Source organism: Podarcis erhardii (genome assembly GCF_964252035.2).
Source record: "Podarcis erhardii genome assembly, chromosome: 9".
Taxonomy (NCBI): Eukaryota; Metazoa; Chordata; class Lepidosauria; order Squamata; family Lacertidae; genus Podarcis; species Podarcis erhardii.
Genome location: NC_138512.1, coordinates 32,563,292 through 32,585,732, shown reverse-complemented (window position 1 = coordinate 32,585,732; position 22,441 = coordinate 32,563,292). Strand labels below are relative to the sequence as shown.

General features: G+C 39.1%; 1 protein-coding gene across 10 annotated transcripts in view; it reads left to right on the top strand.

The window, feature by feature from the left end:
* Positions 1-22,441, top strand: part of WDR17 (WD repeat domain 17) — a 51,689-nt gene that overhangs the window by 16,650 nt on the left and 12,598 nt on the right. For all 10 annotated transcript variants that reach the window (XR_014159876.1, XR_014159877.1, XM_081875231.1 and 7 more), the window contains exons 5-21: positions 2,885-3,136; positions 4,125-4,247; positions 6,913-7,100; positions 7,787-7,955; positions 9,218-9,309; positions 10,849-10,931; positions 11,748-11,834; positions 12,643-12,807; positions 14,391-14,593; positions 14,698-14,847; positions 15,753-15,883; positions 16,844-16,969; positions 17,784-17,939; positions 19,523-19,587; positions 20,240-20,372; positions 21,139-21,230; positions 21,762-21,861. Coding sequence is in view for 8 of the 10 variants with exons in the window: in XM_081875231.1 (XP_081731357.1) it covers positions 2,885-3,136; positions 4,125-4,247; positions 6,913-7,100; positions 7,787-7,955; positions 9,218-9,309; positions 10,849-10,931; positions 11,748-11,834; positions 12,643-12,807; positions 14,391-14,593; positions 14,698-14,847; positions 15,753-15,883; positions 16,844-16,969; positions 17,784-17,939; positions 19,523-19,587; positions 20,240-20,372; positions 21,139-21,230; positions 21,762-21,861 (2,315 nt within the window). In the remaining 2 variants the exon portion in view is untranslated. The remainder of the gene's footprint in view (positions 1-2,884; positions 3,137-4,124; positions 4,248-6,912; positions 7,101-7,786; positions 7,956-9,217; positions 9,310-10,848; positions 10,932-11,747; positions 11,835-12,642; positions 12,808-14,390; positions 14,594-14,697; positions 14,848-15,752; positions 15,884-16,843; positions 16,970-17,783; positions 17,940-19,522; positions 19,588-20,239; positions 20,373-21,138; positions 21,231-21,761; positions 21,862-22,441) is intronic.

Genomic DNA, 22,441 nt, shown 5'->3' with positions numbered 1-22,441 from the left:
ATTTGCCCCACCTTAGACCAATTTAGAAAAAGACACATGATAACATGAATTCATTAATGAGTTATTTTTTGCGGAGAAGGTTATGGATGCAACAATTTTATTTTCAATTGCAGGTTTAAAAATACAAACGCACAGTCACATCTCACTTTCTCACCTCCATGTACTAGAATTGTTGAGCCTTTGCTAAAATTGGATGAACCAATCAGTTCTGTTCAGTATAAATTTGGAACATTTGTATGTTAGAATGCCTCTGTGTAATCTGCATCTTACAGGGAAGCAGAAGCATGCAGTTTCCTTTTTCTTCTTTCTGATGGAATCAAAGCCTGCTGGTGTATTTTTGATGCCAAAGATATGCATGGGCTCAATTTCTACACACACTAGCTCTGAGGAAAAATGGATGCTTACTATAACTAAAAGATTAAAAACATCATGTTGAAGAGATGACCCTTAGTTTCTGATTTGTCAGAATGCACCCAGGCATTGCTCGTAATATGTGTATCATACCACATTTGGAGTTCTCTTCCTAAGATCCTTCAGTTACCCCCAATCCAGAGCTCTGGATGAATCTCAAGATGTGCATGAAACACTTTAAGCAGGCTGCCTTGTTCACTTTCTTGCTTCATGAACATGACAGGATAGACATGAAAGTTTCTGTTGCTTCCATTGAAATGAATGGGACATTTAGAGACTGGGGGACGCTATCTGTGCATTAAAGTTCATACACTTGCTTTGTTTTGCAAGGATGCCTGTCTCTATAATGAAAGCTTTGAGAAGTTCAGGCAACTGCATGCCGTTCACAAGAAGCTGCTGCAGAATTGCATCTCTTGATACTGAAGTTGAATTTGAACCTGCAGTCTTTAATAAGACAGTAGGAAATTACAGTGAATGGTCTTCGTTCTTACAAAGTGCTGTTTTGCCCTCCAGAAAAGCACTGAACACCTTCTGTGCTGTAATTTAAGGCTGAATCATTATTGAGTAACTAGCACGATGCAACAATGGCTTTTAATTGTTAGCATTTAGCGTTTTACTCGGTGCATTCACTTTATTTTCAACTAATTAGCTCTCTCTAGCTACTAGTAACACAGTGGAGGCACACAACAAAAAAGAGTGCAGATATGTGAAAGTTTAACTTAAAGATTGGTGTTCATTCAAATGTAAAAATAAATAAATCTGCAGAAGTCGTTCTGGTTTCCTCATCCCATGCAAGTGTGCTTGCCAATAAGTCCCACTGCATCTAGTGGAGCCTACCCCATTCTAAGGATCTCTGTCAGCAGTAGCCAGTATACCGTATTTTTTGCTCTATAAGATTCACTTTTTCCCTCCTAAAAAGTAAGGGGAAATGTGTGTGCGTCTTACGGAGCAAATGCAGGCTGTGCAGCTATCACAGAAGCCAGAACAGCAAGAGGGATTTCTGCTTTCACTGCGCAGTGATCCCTCTTGCTGTTCTGGCTTCTGAGATTCAGATTTTTTTCTTCTTGTTTTCCTCCTCCAAAAACTAGGTGCGTCTTGTGGTCTGGTGCGTCTTATAGAGCGAAAAATACGGTAATCCCTCCAAATAGGGTGTTTCAGAAGTGGAACTCTGCTAAGCAAATATCCACTGGAGTCTAAGCTAGCCCAGCAAGCCTCAAGTTGCAGTGGGAGGCTTGAGTCTTCCCTGGAATTGGCATAGCAATAAAAAAAAACCACTGCTTTCCCAACCCTTATGTGCTACAGGGCTGTGGATTCTGGCAGCAACTCTGCAGCTCCTTTAGGTCCTATTGCTATCCAGTTGGGGTTATGGTTGTACCCTAAGCCTATAAGAAACAATTCTATTCAAAGCTGCACAAAGGCCAAAACCAGAAAAGGCTAATTTAGGTAAACGCCACGATGAAGAGTTCTAATCAGGGAGAAGTGCAGTCTCCCAAAAGATTAAGCAGAATAGTTACAAAAGGTATGTGGAAAATTCAGGACAGAAAAAACCCAACCCCGTGTAAAATTAGTTCAAGCAGCAAAAATGAAACCTAAAAACAAAGTTTTGCTTTCTCTTGTGTTCCACAGAAGAGGTAAGTTACTACAGAAAATGGTATTGGGGTGAAACTGCTTGCTAAGATGGAGAATAGTGAAGAAACATGGAATAACATGAAAGCTTTTCAACCCCCCAACATTCCAACCACCTTTACTACTTGCTGAGTGGTTCTACTCTTCTCCATCTCATTTGTTTAGAACAGAATTTTATTTATGAACTGGTAAATGGTAGGTCTGGAGTCACACCACTTGAGTGTCCATGATAAAGCTTTCCTTTTTCTTGGGGCACCTGATGTGATCCTCGGGTCTTATCAGATGCATTCTGGGCCAGAGCCATAGGAAATATCCAAATTTTTGACCTGGTCACCTTGGCAAAAATGTGTCTGTCTTTCCCCTCCTTTTTCTATCCTATCTCTTAATTCAGAATCCAGAGGTTCAGGCTAAGAAAAATCTCTGCCGCTAAGACCAACATTCGGGCTTAAGCCAGTTTATTGACCAAGGTTTGTTCCATGGAACAATTGTTTGCATCATAGATGTAGCTTTTCCTTTATCCCACCCCCCAAATCAGCTTTATTGATAGAAAATCAACTTCAGTTAACAAGAACAATAGAAGCTTCCTGAGAATTGCACTGGCTTTGCCTTTCGTCGAGTAACCTGAAAACTCATATCTGCTGAGAAGAATGCAAAGAAGCTCTAGTGTCACAGATTCACTCTAGAGCTCATTGACTCTGTTGGGAGCAATCATCACGGGTAGTTGCTGCATCCAGTAGTTTGGATCTGCATTTACTGAAAGTTTTCTACTTTCTGGGACTTTTGTTCAGTATCTGGAAAGCTAACTCTTAACCTGCTTTTAAAATTGATACATCTTTTACTTTTCAAGGTTCTAAGAGTCAGAAACATGTTCTAAGGCCAGAATCACTTGAAGGTACAGATGAGGAAGATCCTGTTACTGCCCTGGAATGGGACCCTCTCTCTACAGATTATCTTCTTGTTGCAAATCTGCACAATGGAATTCGTCTAGTTGATTCAGAGTCTTTGTCCTGCATTACAGTCTTTAGTTTTCCTAGTGCAGCAGCATCTGTGCAGTGCTTAGCATGGGTTCCTAGTGCTCCTGGAATGTTTATCACTGGAGGTAAATAAATATTTTCGCACATTATTTTATGAAATAGTAAGATATGTAATGCACAGGCACAATCCAGAGCCATGAATGCCAGTTGGTTATTTCCAGTTTACTTCAGTAGAATGTGATTTAAATTGTGAGTTAGCTCAAGGTGAAGACAGAACATTTGAAGAGTGATAGAAATGGCAGCCAGCAGCATCTCTGCCCTGAAAACATATGTAACTATCTCTGTCTTGGAAGCAAATTATGGAAAGGGGAAAAGAAGGTTCTGGGGGGGGTTGATCTAGTTAGGGTTAAATTGGGTGGTGAGGGGAGAAAAGCTGGCTTTGGTGAAAACTATTCATAACAATGCCAGCCCCACTTTCCTCTCCTATTCTCATCCTTGTTCGTGGAACAGTTTTGTATCTGGTTTAGGAAAGTTAATTCTAAAAAAGAAGAAGGTGAAGGGTGTGTATATGGGCATGTACATATGTACACTTATGTGCAGTGTGTGTATATACTAGATAACTCACATGATAAACAAGAAGAGGGAACAGACTGAGGGCTAACACACTTTCTTGGCACGAAAGCATGCTCTTTTTGCTGGTGTGCATGCTGTAACCCTAGTTGGGAAACCAGGCTCACACACTGTGTGAAAATAGGTGAAGACCAATGCTATTTCTCCAGGAAAAGAGGTGCTAGAACTCGCCATGAATGCCTGCCTCTCTTGTTCTCTTATAACGGCAATGGCGTCTACCTGAAAGGTGCTGGAACTGAGTTCCGGCGAGTTCTGGCTGAAAAGCCCTGGTGAAGACAGACAACACATCATGAAACAGGACATGGGCTCTGTTTGTCATATTCTGTTCATGACTTGTGTTATGTTTATCTTGTCTACCAAGAAATATGTATGCATAAATATGTACAAAATATATTGCAGTTGTTAAATTTTTGAGTCATTGGACTAGATAGAACTTTTTGAATTGATAATCAGAAAAGAAATGGAATTTTTCTCTTAATGCAGATTCTCAAGTTGGTGTGTTGCGTGTCTGGAATGTGTCGCGTACAACACCAATAGATAATTTTAAACTGAAGAAAACAGGTTTCCATGGTTTACATGTTCTTAGTTCTCCCCCAAAGAAAAAATGTAAGTATCTTAAAAAAAAACAAGAAAAAATGTGCCTTTTTTTAACTTTCCCTTTTCTGTTTGCACTTGTAAACTCTTTGCTGTTCAACACAATATAACATAACTATAAGCCACAGTGAATGGCTTGTCAGAATTGAGCAGCCTGCTACTTTGTGATGCCCTGTTGCTCCTTCTTCACTCCTTCTCTGGTACCAGCAGGAACAACAGGCCGTGAAGTGTTGACTTTTTGTTACTTCCAAATGCAGGGTTATTGGTTGTTTCTTCCAAATAATTCACTGTCATGGAGCAATGGCTAGTATAGACTGCCTAATCTTGGTAAGCCATAGTTTATTGTTATGTGTGAACTGGGCCAATATAGGCTGTATAGTCTTCCAAAATACCATTTAAAACACACATGCACAATAGGAATTCCTCTTTAAGGATTATTGGAATACTTTAGAGAGTCTCATTTTATAATTCAAAATGCATGTCAGTAAGAAGATTTGAAAGCATGCTAGTTCAGATGCCTTACAATGTGTTGAAAGCTCACTGATCCCTGAGTGCTCCATTTTGTCCTTCTGTTTTTCTCCCTTTCACCCCTCACCAACCTGCAATCCATTCTGTTTACCATCTTTTCTTTGTCTTAATTGCTGTAACACCCTTCGCCAAAGCCAATAATGGGGCGAGTCTACTGCCTGTTTAAGGGAGGGGTGCCATTTGAGAGAATCATACCAGGAATGCCTTTCCTACCTGGGTCTCCTTTACCTGTGCAAAAACAGCATTCCATTTTGTTTCTACCAGGCTAGAATGGTTTGGGAGTGGCATTAATACTTCTCTTTTTTTGAATTTGCAAGAAGAGTATTGGGTCAGCTGAGAGTGAAACTAAAGGTGACATTAATTATGTAAATACAACTACTGTACAGTATTTTTTTACTGTACATTTTTTGTACACGACATTTTTACTGTACATTTTTTGCAGCACATTTTTTGTTACATAACTCACACCATTGTGTGGATTTGAACTGCCAAGACTCTGATCGGCAAGCACTTCAGTCACAGTTTCTGCTCATAGCCCACTACTCTACACCAGCTATCCAGTTAGTTTCAACAATAAGCTATTGTATTATCTTAAAATCAGAATATATGCCTATATGCACCACTAGACTATTATAAGAAAAACAGAAAATTTAGTACAAATCAAACACATAAGCAGGTAAGAAGTACACATTTAATACATTGACTCAGATACTATGACTTTGTTATGCAATCAGCTTTTGTTTCTAATGTTGACAATACAGAGGAGATGTGAAATGATGCAAGATCAGGCCAGTGGGAATAATTAGGAGAGGAAGGCACATTAGCAGGTTTGAAGATGTCAGCAACACAGAGAAGTAGAATTCAATACAAATACACATATTCCCTTGGAATATACCACTTTGGAGCACATGAAAGTGACTCCCTCTTGAAATGCAAACAGCAGCTTCTGAGGGATGATTTTGTCAGGAGATAAAAAGTTAAACTCCCCATGATTCCAAAGCTGTTCAGGTTTCCCCTCAGCTGCTATTTCCCGTTGCTCTATCCCGGCAGCTGACAACCTAGCAGTTCGAAAGCATACCAACACAAGTAGATAAGTAGGTACTGCTGTGGCGAGAACGTAAACGGCATTCCGTACGCTCTTGCACTCGACATGGTGTCCGTTGCACCAGAAGCAGTTTAGTCACGCTGGCCACATAACCTGGAAAGCTGCCTGCAGACAAACGCCAGCTCCTCGGCCTGAAGCAAGATGAGTGCCACTGAGTGCCACATCCCATAGTCAAGTTTGACTGAACATAACCGTCCGGGGGGGGGTGTCCTTTACCTTATATGGAAAACATTCTGACTACTTAGAGAAAATGCTATAATTACTGTAATTATTATTATTAATTAAATTTCTATACCACCCTTCATCTGAAGTTCACGGTGATTTTTATAAACAAAAAAAATACAAAACATAGTAACAAACAAAAAAAATACCCCCCAACGGTTTAAAAGGCCATAGATCGTTTAATTAGCTAGAGGCCTAGGAGAAGAGGATTGTTTTCACATGGTGCTTAAAGATATGTAGCGAAGGTGGCAGGCGAGCCTCCCCAGGGAGAACATTCCACAAGTGGGGAGCCACCACAGAAAAGGCCCACACACATGTTGCCACCCTTTGGTCCTCAGATGATGATTGAAGGGTCCAGGTTGGTTCATGGGGAGAGGTGGTCCTTGAGGCACTGCAAGTCTTTCTATTAAAATATAATATTAGTATTATGATGGTATGTGAATTATCAGTTCCCCTTTCTGTGCCTGAAATTAATACTGTTGGTAAAAAAGAACTTCTCATCAGCTGATTTTATAAATTTATTGTACTAAATCTCTCTGTGCCATATGCTTTAGTAAGATAACACTTGTTTCCGAAGGAGACAGCTGGACTGAGAAACTAAAACATTTAAGGAAAAGAAAGTTTATGGCTTCAACGTACTGGAGAGTAAATTAGGAAATTCTCATACATAAGAAATTCTCAGATATAAGAAATAAATCAGATAGAGGTTAATTGCCGCAATTTCCCAAGAAATGTAGTTCCCAGTGGCAAGTGGACAATAGTTTGTTTTAAATGTAGCAGAACATAAAACTTATGCTAATATGTTTTATCTTTTTAATTCAGCATTTTCTTCACAGTCTCCTACCAAAAACCACCACATGTCATCTACAAGTGAGGCTGTTCCACCTCCAACTCTAACACAAAACCAAGCATTTTCTCTCCCTCCTGGTCATGCTGTCTGCTGCTTTATGGATGGTGGAGTGGGACTTTATGACATGGGAGCCAAGAAATGGGATTTTCTTAGAGATCTGGTATGTTTGCTCTTCTTTCCAGTCTTTGAACTCGGGGTCACTTAAGGTGTTTAAAATCTTCAAGTGATGTGCCTTAACTGTTCCTGGGGATGCTTTCACATGGAGAATATTATATGTCCTTGGGACTGTCTGTGGATACAGATGTTTCTCCCAGCTGCAATTTCCAAGTTCAAGGTTTTCTACCAGCAAAAATCATGAGTATCGGAAGCATTCCCAAGGGGATATTGCTATGTCCATGTGTTTGTTCCTCTATCTGCACTTACCCTGCTGACAGAGGAATACCTTGCGGAGAATACTTTTTGAACATGTGAAGTAGCCCAAATAGAAATAATTTGTGTGCTAATAATTAGGCTGTTTCTTTCCTTCTTCTTTGAAGGGACTTGGAAAGCTACAGTAGAAGTGTCATCCGGAAGCGGCATGCCAGATTGGATGGAGCCACTTTGCTAGCTTCCCAGGCTAATGGGGGGAGGAGGCAGCAGCAGGAAGGTCAGCGTGATTTAAACGCTCTGGCAGGAGTGCTAGATTAGCTCTGATGGTGTGTTTGCACTGCACCGACCTTCCCACTGCTTCGCTCTTTTCCCTCCTGGTAAGCAGCAGCAACCAGCCTGCCAGAAAGCTAGTGTAGCTTCTGCACCCAACCTGTCAAGCCTCTTCTCTTGTAATGAGGATTTCTTTTGTTGCTCTAGGGTCATGTCGAAACCATCTTCGATTGTAAATTCAAGCCTGACAACCCTGACCTCCTAGCTACCGCATCCTTTGACGGAACAATAAAGGTGTGGGATATAAACACTTTAACTGCTGTCTACACTTCTCCTGGTAATGAGGGAGTCATATACTCCCTTTCATGGGCTCCAGGTGAGAATGTTTTAACTTAGAAATAACTAAAGTTTCATATAGAAAAGAGAATGCTTCTTAGCTAAGATTCGTGGGTATCCAGAGTTATGTATATTTGATAACTTCATTCCAAAAAGAAAAAAGCACAGCTCAGAGCAAAAGAACTGCAAGGGCTCTTCCATTTACGGAATGTGGCTTTTCCACTACAGCCTCCTGTGAGGAGCCCCCTCAAATGACCTCTGATGTAGTGTGAGTCTTGCAGCTGGGTTGGGGGCAGGAATATAGTACCTGGCACAAACCTCAGCTTTGTTTTTATGGTTTGGGGGAGTTTTTAAAAAGCTGATTCATAGACTTTGTCATTTCAAAATTGATTTTAGATGTGTGTCAGCAGTGCCTGGTGAAATCTAAGAAGCTCAGAGGGGTACTGAATAAGATTTTCTTATTAAGAAAGAAGGCTTTAATCTCCCACTACATTTCTTTTCTGTGTCTGATAGAGTCATATTGAAAATGCACAATAGCAAATCATTTAGACGAAAGTATGATTTCGAAATAAGCGAAATTATGTAGATGTTCTTAATCTGCACGTTACGTTTTGGTTGGAGAATTCAGTTCAGGCTAGTGCAAAATTTTGGTTACCTTGTAGAACTTAGATTTTTCTTTTAAGTGTAAAGTGTATGTGGTACCATAATATGAGTGAAGGAAAAAAATCAAATTGCAGCACTATTTTTGTGCAGAAAGAGAAAATTGGTCAGAAATGGGCTTAGTTGGGGCAGCTTGTAAAGGAAAGGATCAAAAGAGCAAGTCATGCCAATTGTAAACACTGTGAACTGGTTATATAATGGCAAATAGGAGGCAGCATGCTATCTCATTCTAAATGTGGAAACATACTAGGCATGTTCCATGAAGGGTAAAGAAGCTAAGGAATCTTTAGATGCATGTGAGGAAAAAGAAAATCTGAAGGGGAAAAAACCTGACTGCTTGAGAAAATAATAGTGAATGAACAAAATGGTTTGTGATTCTTTGGTAATATCAGAGGTAGAGCTGAAACTTGAGTATTAGGTGAACAGAACAAAGAGATGCCTGCAGTGAAAATAAGCAGAACTTTGAGGAAGTTTTTATGGAAGAATATGAAAACAGGTGTTTAGAAGAGTCAAAGAGAAGGGAAGTTCAGGGAAGTTCTTTTATTACATCGCTTGTTCTGAGCCTTTAATAGGTAATAGGAAAGGTAGGATAAATAAGAATATAGTTAACCTTCTATCTATCCCATGGACTCTTTCCTAAAGGAGACTTGAACTGCATAGCTGGTGGAACTTCCAGAAATGGTGGCTTCATCTGGGACGTCCCACGGGGCAAAATGATAACCCGCTTTAATGAGGTAATGTGAGTTTGGTTTTAAGTTCTTATAACTGAGGTTATAGCAGGAAGATAAACGATGTTTCTGTGCACTCTGGCACTCGTCACAGTGTTCTTTTGCTGCAGAAGCGGTTTAGTCATGCTGGCCACATGACCCGGAAAGCTGTTTGTGGACAAATGCCGGCTCCCTTGGCCTGAAAGCGAGATGAGTGTCGCAACCCTATAGTCGCCTTTGATTGGACTTAACCGTCCAGGGGTCCTTTACCTTTACCTTATAGCTCCTACTAAGGCTTGTTTAAGGAAATGTTCAGTTAGTATGTGTACCAGTAACCTGATCCTAAGAGCTATTAAACTTTAGCTGCAAAACTATAACAAAATTCTAGGCCAAAAGTGAAACTTTTGTGACTTATTTAGTCAATGGTGAAAAATACCCCGCCTCCAGCAATTTGGTGGGGAACACTTTAGAATAAAAGTGTCCACTTACCATTTAAAAAATAAATAGAGCCAAACAATCTTGGGGAATGAACAGACAGTAGTAAAAGTCACGGTGGGGAAGGTTTGCTGGTTTCCCATCATGCACACCTTCCCCTGGGGACATTTCAATCACCCTAAAAACGCTACTTTTCAGATAAAAATATTGTGTGTATCCTCAGTTAAAAATTGAAGTGTTGCAGATACAAGCGGTGGTGGTCTTTTGGAGTCTTACTTAAACATTTCAATAAGGAATGAGATCTATGCCTAAGGGCATATAGAAATAGTCTTGGAGCCAGACTAGATGTGACACTAATTGTATGAATACAGTTTTTTATGTATCTAGCAGTCATGAAGTCGCTTGAGCAGCCTTGGATCATAGGGGTTGAAGCACTTATAACTGTGTTCCTGCCCTGGTGCCAGCAAAAATAATCTCTCACAAGCTGTTTTTTGTGTTTCAAGAGAACCTTCAATTGGCAGAAAGCGAGGTAGTTCAACTTCCCATCTCCCATGACCTTTAAAACCTCTTCCTGGCTACTGTTTGCATAATGAAAACACGTGTTAATTGCATCCACACAATTCAAATTGCATCTAGTTTCCTCATCGTCTGGAATTCAGAAAAGCACTAGTATTATGATTGTGCATCTAAATGTTTACTCTTGAGTTACTATTTTAAAAGGTGGCATTTTAGAGTTTGCAAACTGTTGTTTAAAATCTTTGAAGTTCAAAAGATACTCTTTAACATGCTGTTGGGGAACTGATTAAGGTTGTATCTATTCATCTTCATTTGGCTATAACTCTCCAGTCTTCACATCAGTTCTTAAGACAGAAATTACTAGAATCCATTAGCTTTCTGTTTCATCCTCTTTCTTATCATGAAGAACGCAAAAATATTACCTAAAAGAGGCCACACTCTGTCATTACAAAATGCCTCATGGGAACGGGGGTTATGTTTGCTTAAAGGCTGGTAGAAAACATTGATTACTCCTACTTGGAAAAGCGGGGGTGGGGAGTCATAAGAAAAGTATATAAATAAGAAAAAAAAGGGGTGAATTATTTCTTATTGATAGGCATTTTACATTTTTTGAAGCATGGAAAGAGTGGAATCTTCTGCATTGCATGGAGTCATAAAGATTCCAAAAGGATAGCAACCTGCAGTGGAGATGGATTCTGGTGAGTGCTATTTTGAAGACAACTCTATGAAAATTTATGTGACAAATAGCAAAGCATTATTTGATTTGACTACTACTTGGCAAATGCGAATTTGATCCTATCTACCGATATGGAGGTGCATGCTCCAGAAATCTAGTGGTGTGATTCCAGTCACTTGTCACTATTTTTAAACAAAAATGCTGATTATTTCCAATCCTAGCGCTGTAGTTCGCCAGTGCTAAGTTTGCTTTGATTGCAGCTATAAGATCAGCCTTTGAATGTGGTTCAGAAGGCAGCAGACAGAGGCTTCTCTCCAATCTCAGAGGCTTAACTCTGATCTTGGCACTTAGTCCTTAGATGGGACATATCATATCTCTGTGAATGATGTCACATGATGCAAGGTAACTGACAGGAGGGCTTTGCTTGCCCAACATGGCCTTGCAGACCAAAATTCAGAGGCCTTACAGCCTAATTAGGCCTGTAGGCTGTAAGTTCTCCACTGATATATCACCACTGATATATACTGTGACGGTATTAATTTATTTGATTTTCTGGCAAAATGTAAATGGATAGCAGGCATTGTCATAAAGTTGCATGTCAAATACGTGATTTTTTAAAAATGTGGTTATAATGTGGAACTTTTCATAAATTCATAGTTCCCTGATGAACAGCCATACAGACCTAAAACATGTTGTATCACTGTGGGGGATTATTAAATTTATTTAATTTCAACTCAGCTTTTGGGCTAGCTCCATTTGTTCTGTGTAGGTGCTGCTGCATCTCCCTTTCTGTGCTACAAAATTATAAATCTCTGATTTCCATATTCAATTCATTCAGCATTATTCGGACCATTGATGGCAAAATTCTCCACAAGTACAAACATCCAGCTTCAGTTTTTGGCTGTGACTGGAGTCAAAACAACAAGTAAGTACTTTCATATAATTAACTTCATAATGAATTATAAATGTTAGAATAAGCTTGTTTCAGAATTAATGTAGCTAGAATAATGTAATGGTTTTAGTGTTATCTAACTCAGTAGGATCAAGTAAAAGGCAATATGTTCTGGATCAGGTCAGTCTAGAGCTGAGAATTTATATCCTTGGAAGACTTGGCAGTGTCAAATTCCAGTTTGATTTCTGCCAGTTATTGTACTGTGCATGTGCTGTAAAGTAGTCATACTGTCACTCGCTTTTTATGGGGCATCTACATAAAACCAATAACAACATTCTCCTCTCACGTTTCCCCTGTCCAGCTGTTTTGTGTCCTGTCCCATGCACCTGAGTTCCCAAAAAAGACTTTTAAAAAAGTCAATAAAATTGTTGCACATTTTCCTTGGGTATTGATGGTCTATTGTCATGCTATTCTGACCAGCTACGAATTCTCTACAGGCTGTAGCTGTTACCTTGACTAGTCCACATATTTCCTTCTCTTGTCTGTCTTCTCTCTATGAATCAGGTCCATCACTTCAACCTTCCCTTCCCAAATTGTGTTGTCTTTATATCCACTCCCAGTCCTGGCTGCAGTAAGGGGGTGGCACTTGATTTCTCTGGTGCTGATTGTTAAAACAAAAGAGATGCCGCTAATTTGAAAACAGGATGACTGCTACAGTTAGATGTTTAAAATGAAAATGTAATAATGCAGGGCAAGTTTTCAAAACGTCTTGTTACATTTATTTGTGAATAGTGAAATTCTTGTGCCTTCTGTAGCTGATGACTCTACTCCCTTTTTGCAGAGATATGATAGCCACTGGATGTGAAGATAAAAATGTCCGTGTCTATTACCTAGCAACTAGTTCTGATCAGCCACTGAAAGTATTCAGTGGGCATACTGCCAAAGTGTTTCATGTAAGATGGTCTCCTCTGAGGGAAGGGATCCTCTGCAGCGGTTCTGATGATGGGTAAGCGTATTTGGCTGAAATTGCGGTGGTGGGATTTGCAATGCAAAAAAAAAAAATGGTTTTTATTCATAACACAACTTTTCCCACTTGCACTCTAGCTGCCATCCAGCCTGTTTCATTGACCTTAGTTTACCGGTGTACCAAAGTACAGAATGCACTCCACATTGCTGAGAGAGGGCGCTCAAGAGCATTCATGTCAATACCCTGAGACCTCTCTGTGCCAGAGCATGACAATGACAGGGGTCGCCTCCTCTATCTACTGGAAACTCCCCCAGGGCATTCAGTAATCCATTGGATTCCATTAGCTTCTTCTTAATCTGCCCACCAGCCTGCAGGGTAGGATTAGAGCTGTAAATCCAAACATCACAAGGAAATGATCTGACCCTTACAAGAGGGTGACAGCCATCACCACTCATCTCCAGACCCCAGCTCCCTCCATCTGGAGCAGAAACCCAGTTGAGGGTGTGGCCTGCCATTTGTGTCGGACAACTTGAGACATCCCCATGGTCACCATGGAATCTCGTGTTTGAATGCTAGGGGCAGCCTCAGCATGGATATTCAATGGATATCAAAGTTCTCCTTCTGGACTCTGTCATGGCTGCAAAAAAGTTGGGGTGTACCTCTTAACTGTATGAAAATTCAGGCTGGGGGAAAGCTGAGCATCACTGTCATTGCAGTAATTAGGCAGCAGTCTAGATTATCTGCGAGCAACTAGAAGAAAAGTAGAGAAATCAAAGTGGCAAACTGCACTTGCTGGTTAAAATATATATCACTTTTTAAATGCATCACGTGTTGCCCATAGTGCAGTCTGCATGAACAGTATTATAGTGGTGGCTTCTGTTTGGTTGTGTTATGCCTCCTTTGCTATATAACAGTTGTGTATCTTAGGTCATCAGCCAAATTAGGCCTCTCCAGCAGTGCAATTATTTGTGTTTTCTAAAGTGCCCCTATCCTCACTGGTTTGGTTTCCTTTAAAATTGTTTAGTGCTCTGAACATAATCACCATCCCAAGGCAGGCTACAGAAGTCTTTGGCTCCAATTCCATACACACTTTATAGTGTTTGACTCCTGTTAATATAAGACTTATTTTTGAGTTGATGTGCATAAGCTTGCAGTGTACAAATGCTTGTAGCCTGGTAAAAAAAAAAAAAGTTTTTTAAAAAGAGAAAAAGGTAAAGACCTGAAGGTGATGGGGAAGCTGAAAAAGGAAATACTGTGTTATGGAAAGCTTCACATGCAGTTGTGACAATGTTACATTTGTGTGTGGATGTCAGCAAGAGTAAAACATGACAGTCTGTTGCAATGCTCGTTCCACTGATGAGCATGGAGTAAATAAACTTCCTTCCCAGTAAATCAGGAATTATTCACTGTGGAGAATCACTGCATTAGGACAACTCTCTTTCACACAGGTCTCTTAAATTTTATATATGCCATTAGTAAGGGAAAGTAAGTGTGAATGACTGTTATGGTGTGAGCAATTCTTGTAGATGTTCTTCTGGTGTTATCTGGATTTTTTTAAAAAAGAGTTTTGTCTAGAGATGTTCAAGCGCTGCAATGAAACTATTTCACTTCTTTCTTAACAGCACTGTTCGAATATGGGATTATACACAAGATGCTTGTATAAATGTTCTTAGTGGACATACAGCACCAGTACGGGGATTGCTGTGGAATACAGAAATACCTTACTTACTGATATCGGGCAGCTGGGATTATACAATCAAAGTGTGGGATACAAGAGAGGGAACCTGTCTGGACACTGTGTATGATCATGGTGCAGATGTCTATGGTAATATATTTTAATGTTTGACATTAATACATTTTCAGTAGTTTTTATATGCTAACATTTTTTCGTTCAGTAATTTAAAACAAATTTGTTAAAATGTATTTTAGGATTAACATGCCATCCTAGTCGTCCCTTCACTATGGCCTCTTGTTCACGAGATTCTACTGTGAGGCTTTGGTCTTTAACACCTCTAATAAATCCTCTCCAGATAAATATATTGGCAGACAGATCATGGGATGAGATTATCGGAAACACTGGTGAGTAATGTGAGCTATAATTAATTTTATTTTATTATTTTATTATTTATTATATGTGAGCTATAGATAGATAGATAGATAGATAGATAGATAGATAGATAGATAGATAGATAGATGCTGACTAGGAATATACAAAGCTATCCCTTTATTTCTACATTTTCCACTCATCCTCTTGCATGTTCACGAAAGGTTCGTGGAGAGTCTTGGATATTCTTGATTTTCAAGTCAATTTTTGCACATACAGGAGTCTTATGTACCTACTCACCCCCAGCTGAAATAGCAATAATGGCAATTTATGTGCTTTACACCACCGGTTTGTTTCATGTACTTTCCATGTGCAAGTACACAGTTTCTGTATTGGTCACAATTCTGGATGCAGCACGATTTATTTACCTTTTCCTGATGTACAAAAGCATAAAACAATTTGAGAAGTTGGATCTGCAAGTGCCACTACACGGACTATCCTGGAGACTGACAGCTACAAGCTCAATATTACCAATTTGCTTGCTTATGTTCGTGCACATTAAACATTACCCATATATAGCTCTAGTTGTGTGTAGTTTCACATGATTGTGCATTGAGGTGTGCATCTCATTGAGCATCGTTTACTGACAGGCATCCCACATTCAGGGACGAATGCTAATGTGCATTCAGCTTGTTATTTTATCTCTTTCCACCTGGCTTGTGGGAGCATTTGCCCAATGGATATGCCAGTTAGTTTCTCATCACATTGGAAGGTAAATAAGAGATATGGAGCATTCAGGACCATTGCCCAAACCAGCAGAACACCGTATTCGGTAGTAATCACACTTGCTGGGTTTAAGTGGACTTCGGAGTATAGCCTTATATCCTCCTCATTGTTTTCTCTGTTTCTAACAAGGTGTATAAATATTTGTTTTTAATAGATCGTGCTGTTGAAGTAGGTGCCTCTCCCTTGCTATGTGGCAAAGTATCTAGGGATATTAAACAAGAAGTAGACAAATTGGCTGGTAATCCCCGAGGGAGAAAACTGAGGTGGTTTTCCGAATGTTTATCAGTAAGTATTAAGTAGTAAAAAATTATGTGCATGTAAGATGTAGCTATAGAACTTTAGTCTCAATGGGTTAGATGCAAGGCTGTACTGTAAGTATAATAAACCTTTCACAAAATTGTATATTTACTGTATTATATATTACCAAATGCATTTTTCACACGTCTCGTTTGTTACAAAAAATAATAAACTTTATTTGTCATTTGACACATGGATCTCATGTCTATTTATGTGCACAATATAACATAAATTATGACTACCCATGGGAGTTCTAACATAATCAGTGTTTTTAGCAGGGTTGGGTTGAACAGGGTATGTAAGATTAATAAACCTTATCACCATCAATGTTTATAGCTTATATATAGTATTTCTAAGATGGAAAGTACTTCACAATCTTCTACTCCCCTTAAAATTACCCAGTGTTCACATTGTACAGATTGGAAACTACCAAGGCAACTGTGTGTTCATGGCCAGGTAGGGCTTGGCCAAGTAGACACAGAATCCCACACTGAAGCGAGATTGGTTGGACAAAACTAGTTCACTGAGGCTACTGCAGCTTCTTCCACAATTTCCTTTAATATAAGAGTGAAGGATAAATACTTTTGAAGATAACTGAGAGCCCCTGAGTTCAGCTGTCATATGCTTTTCCTCTCCTATTATAACGGAAGTAAATCTGTAGATCCATTGTCATGAAATGACTAGGGGTCTTAAGTTTATACATTTATTCTGTGCTGTAAGTTAGTATGTGGTGTGTATTATACCGATTTAGTACATTTAAGGGATCTAACAATGAAAGAACACCTGTGTGGTAACACCTCGTTTTTACCTGGATTCAATATTGGCTTGTTTACTTTTGAATTGACCTGTTTTTACTTTTGCACTGACTGACAAACATAATCACTTTCATTGCAGGTTTAATTCTGATATGGCTTAAACAACATTGTGTTCCATTTTTTATTGTTCCAGCCCCCAGGAGGCAGTAAAAACTTATGGGATCTTGTTGCTGTAATAAAAGGCCAGGATGATAGCTTGCTTCCACAGAATTATTGCAAAGGAATATTGCACATGAAACATCTGGTTAGATTTAGAATGGTAAGTTAAATATGCAGGTTGATGCAATAGCTTTAGCTTCCTTTATTACAAAAGAAATAAGCTTTTCCTTATTTCATTTTGCTTCACAAGGCAAAATGATATTGTGGAAAAAGAAAATACATTCATTTCTTACCGTCTGTGGAATATGCACTTAAGAATAACCCCCTTGGGAGCAAGGGTTGCCTACATTGTGATGTGAGGCACTTAATTTTCTCCTAACACATTTGTTTCCTTGAGCCAGAGGATTGCTTTAGACCAAAGAGGTGCAGACTTGCCTGCTCATTTCATTTGTTTAGTCTATATTCCTTCTCATAAGAATGAGTAGTTATAAATGGCATGTGAACTCAGTTCAATCAAATTTACAACCAAATTACAGAATATAACAACTAAGTTTCCTTGTCTGTTCTTCACATTTGGTTGTAAAGAATATGTATGTAAAGGTATGTTTTTTTATGAATAGGGATTTCGTAAAGGAATTTATTCTGACAGTTTCCATTCAGAAATTGTTATGGGTTTAACCAATACGAGATTTAAGTGCAATAAAATATTTTACAACAGCGGATACTCTTTAACACAGAAGTCACTGGTTGGGGAAAGAGGTTGCCCACTTTGGCCAGGCACATCCTCCTACCTTTCTGCCTTACAGGTCACCAGAGTGGAAAATTTTTGTTGGGTAGATAAAGTGCAGCAGCATTTCTGCTCTGCTTTAACATCTCTGGAGATTGAGGCCGTACGTTTGGGCAATTTGTCAAAGCTTAACTCATGTTATAGGAGAAAACTTGATGGGATTTTTTCCCCCATTTTCATCTTTCAGTCCAAAGCCCAAGAACTTACTACTGTGAAGATGTCTAAGTTTGGAGGAGGAATTGGTGCACCTAGCAAGGAAGAAAGGCTAAAAGAAGCAGCAGAGATACATCTAAGACTTGGGCAAATTCAGAGATACTGTGAACTTATGGTGGAACTTGGACAGGTAAACACTACATTAAGGTAAAGGTAAAGGTACCCCTGACCATTAGGTCCAGTCGTGGCCGACTCTGGGGTTGTGGCGCTCATCTCGCTTTATTGGCCGAGGGATCCAGCGTACAGCTTCCGGGTCATGTGGCCACCATGACTAAGCCGCTTCTGGCGAAACAGAGCAGTGCACGCAAATGCCGTTTGCCTTCCTGCCAGAGCAGTACCTATTTATCTACTTGCACTTTGACGTGCTTTCAAACTGCTAGGTTGGCAGGAGCAGGGACTGAGCAATGAGAGCTCACCCTGTCACGGGGATTCGAATTGCTGACCTTCTGATCAGCAAGCCCTAGGCTCTGTGGTTTAACCCACAGCACCACCCACGTCCAACACTACATTATGATATGTTAAAACAGTTCAATGTACACTTGAGAGAGGAGGGGAGGTGGCATTTTCTCCCACTTCCCTGAGTTTCAGACCAGATGTGAGTATCACTCTGGAGCATATATATCAGGCATAGGAAGACTTGGCCCTCCAGATGTTTTGGGACTACAACTCCCATCATCCCTAGCTAACAGGACCAGTGGTTAGGGATGATGGGAATTGTAGTCTCAAAACATCTGGAGGGCTGAGTTTGCCCATGCCTGATATATATTCCTGCCAACTCATTGGTTTATATATTTAATGATACATGTGGACAAATGAAAGCGCCCTGTGCGCTAGATATGCATGACAAAGGTTCAAATGCCTTCTGAAAGGTTGGGTTTTGTTCTGAGTTAACGTTGCTGTAGTTACTACTGTGTATTTAAAATACCACATTTGTGTATTTAAGAAGCATTTGTTGTAGCAAGTATTGTTATTATTTGTACCTCATAATAACTATAACAATGCTATTGCCATAGGACTAATGGTGCTGGATTTTATTTTTATTTTGTCAACCTTGCTGAAACTTTTAATAAACTGGCAAGTGTGTGTTTGTGTGTGAGAGAGCGCACACCTCCCTCATTCCCATAACTAAGCATATTGTAAAGTACTATAATAGCTTACATTAAATAAGGTCTATCATATTCATATTTAGTATGCTGTTGATGTCTTCCATGTCAAAATAACAAATTACAAGACAAATGCAAGGATACCCAACCCACCCTTTGGGAGTAAAGGCCTTGGGAAGGGGTTGCAAGTGAGAATTGGTGGGCAGCCAGGAAGGATTAAGAATCCTTTCCTTTCTGATGATTATCTCCTGCAAATGTCCTCCCTTCTCTCTCCTGCATTACTGTTAACCAGAAAATGTATTTTTAGAAAGCTGTGTCTGAAAAAGTTACAGTACTTTCACCCTTTATGATCTCTAGAAAAAGTTACATCAAAACGACTGTATTTTAAAACACGACATACAATTCTTCAGTGATTCTATTGTGAAGGGTAACAAATGACGTACTGGCTTCTTAAGTGACCTCATTTTTTTCAGAAATAGAAAGGGCTAATTTGTTAATGATGTCCATATAAAGGAAAGAGAATTTGAAATGGAAACTGTTTTTCAAAAACCGTTGAATGATGCATGTTTCTTGTGTTAAGATGGAAATAATGACATATTCTGTGTTTTAGTGGGACAAAGCTCTCTCAGTTGCACCAGGGGTATCTATGAAATACTGGAAGAAATTAATGCAAAGGTAAGATGCAAATTCTAATTTGTCACCCTTTTGCATTATGAGGCATAGGCCTGAATCCAACACAGAGTTTGGCATGCTTAAGTCCACTGATTCTTGTAGGCTTAAGGAAACTTAATTCTGTGTTGGATTCAGGAGTGACTATAGCATTACATGCTGCCTCCCTTGCCTCCCTCCGTAAATCCCCCCCCCCCCCCGTTCTTCTGGCATCTTTAACCACAATTAAGTTGATTACCAGTACTTTTCAACTTTGTTATAAACCTGGTGTTAGGGCTGAGCAATCAAATAAGTGGCCATATTTACAGAAATGATTCATAGTGGTAGAAACAAACCTATCTCTTCAAAATATCTCTTCAAACTCAAGTCCTGCTTGCCATAGACATCTGTTTTTATTTGCAAACCCTGGTTAGGAAGGAATCTGCAACAGTCATGTAAAAGTTGTATCTGATGGTGCATTTTTCAATTAGTTATTTGAAACTATCCGTGTGAATGCTTGAGAGTGTAAGTTTTTGGAAACAGTGCTTTTGGGAAGAGTTTTTTGTATCTCAGAAGGATATATATAAATCTTGATGCCTCATTATGTTCTTTGAATGGATCTGATACTAAACATAACTTGAATGAACTTAATAACGGCAGTGCTTTCAATTTTGATTAGGAGAGCTGACCAGTTAATTCAGGAAGAAAATGATGATGTTATTCCATACTGTATAGCAACTGGTGATGTGAAGAAACTTGTCACATTTTTTACTTCAAGAGGCCAGCTTAAAGAAGCTCTGCTTGTTGCACAGGTACCACTGTACACAATAGTAAATAACTCTTTTAGGATGTAATATAACTTTTGCTATACACTGATACCTGTTGTGTTGTTATCTAAATCAACAAGAAAAACAAACTGAGTAGAAGAATTATGTTAGAACCACAAAATTATCAAATAAAAGGAAGGGATAGTAAAGCTCTAGATTTTCCTGCTTCTGCAAAGAATAAGAATTTCCATCCCGTTCCACAATTTACTCATATGCTGGTGACATTAAAGCTGGTGTTTATGATGCCTGAAATCCTGAGTTTTAAAAGCCTAGTGATGATAGACCTGTTTAGCCTACACTATTGTCAGAATCCTATACCCGTGGATTGGTACCAGTGCCAGGTATTTTGTGCAATGGTGGCACTAATAAAGCTTAGGGAATGGTTTCAGTATATTGGAAAAAAAATCAAACAAACAGACCTATATTAGCTACAAAACAAAGCCTGGCAGCTTTCACTAAGAATATCATTCTGTTGTGGATAGTAGAAGCTTATACATCCTCATCAAAGTACTTGGAATTTTACTCTCCCACATTTACAACATAACAGGATAGCTCCCTGACTTGTAATAAATATTCTACCATCAGTTTGAGATGTACCAATATGGTTGTTCCAGATGGTAGCTGGGCTGTTTTCTCCTACTGTGATATGACTGTTCACGTTTCACTGTTAACCCCTTTTTACAAATAATATTACCAAGAAGACAATGGTTTATGTTGCTTTTGATTGACTTTTTTTTAAAACCGATTTTAGTCAGCATGTGAAGGAAATATGCAAACATCCCAGTGTTTAGAATCAAATGGAACAGCAGATTTGGAAGGAAACAGCATGGAAGATTACACTGAGTGAGTCACTGAGTGGTTATTTTTCATATGTTATCTTGTTGGTTTTTTTGTCTGTCACAAAATTAATGTGGCATTTTTAATTGAGATTTCACAATTTTTTTACTGAATTTTGTAAGCTATTGATTTGCCATATCTTTGTTGTCCCTTCTGAGATGGGGAACACATTTACGATTAAATGATGTGAACCAGGTATGTGAACCAGGGCACTATATTCCAATAACCAGTGCTTTTTTTTTCTTAAAAAATGTTTAGGGGGTACTCTCATTTTCCTACTCATATTGAAATATTGCCCCTCCATGAGGCCAAACTTAGAACAGACAAAATGTTTAGGGGTATGCATCCCCCTGCGTCCCCCCAGAAAAAAGCACTGCCAATAACCAAAACTAATTTATGATTGGACTGCCTCATGCTGTGGTGGTGCTGACCAAACTTTCAGATAGTAAAGGAGAAGGATGCACTAACAACATCTGGTAAATTTATCTAGTTTTAATTACTTAATCCAAGTTATTTCTATTTTTGTTTTTTTTCTAGACTCCTGCACAAAGTCAGTAAAGAATTGTCTGAGTGGTATTTTCAGGATGGCTGTGCAGTCCTAGCTGCTTGCTGCCATTTAGCTGTTGAGAACATTGAGGTAAAAGTATTTTCTGTTTACTCTATACCAAAATAGAGATGTGCAGAATAATTACACTTTGTTTTGTACATTTGCATACATTCTATTAAATTGTTAAAAAACAATCCTGTTATGTATAAATAAACTTGTTTTTTTTACATCATGCTGATCCAATGGGCAGTGTGGAAAAAAGACACATACGAAAGATGCATGGTCAGCAATAACAAAGGGAACAAATAATTGAAAGAATTTTTAAAAGCCATTCCTATTAGCCGGATTCTGTTGCCACATCACTTTAGGAGATTTTTATGCTGCTGAGAGTCTGCTTTGTGCCTCTGTCCTATCTAGCCCTGCTGTGTTACCATTGCTTTCTAGTTAGCTTTTTACCATGTTCATTCCTTACAACATGCAATGCTACAAAGCAGGTGATGAAAATTCCTGCAAGCAGCAGCTGATAAAGTTGTGGGAATAACAGGCCTCAACCACTACTACTGTAGTGGAGAAAGTCCCTTTTCGAGATATGTTTTTATGTACCAGCTATCTAGACATTAAAGCTGGCCAGAAGATGCCGTGGATACTTGCTGACCATTTCAGGAAACAG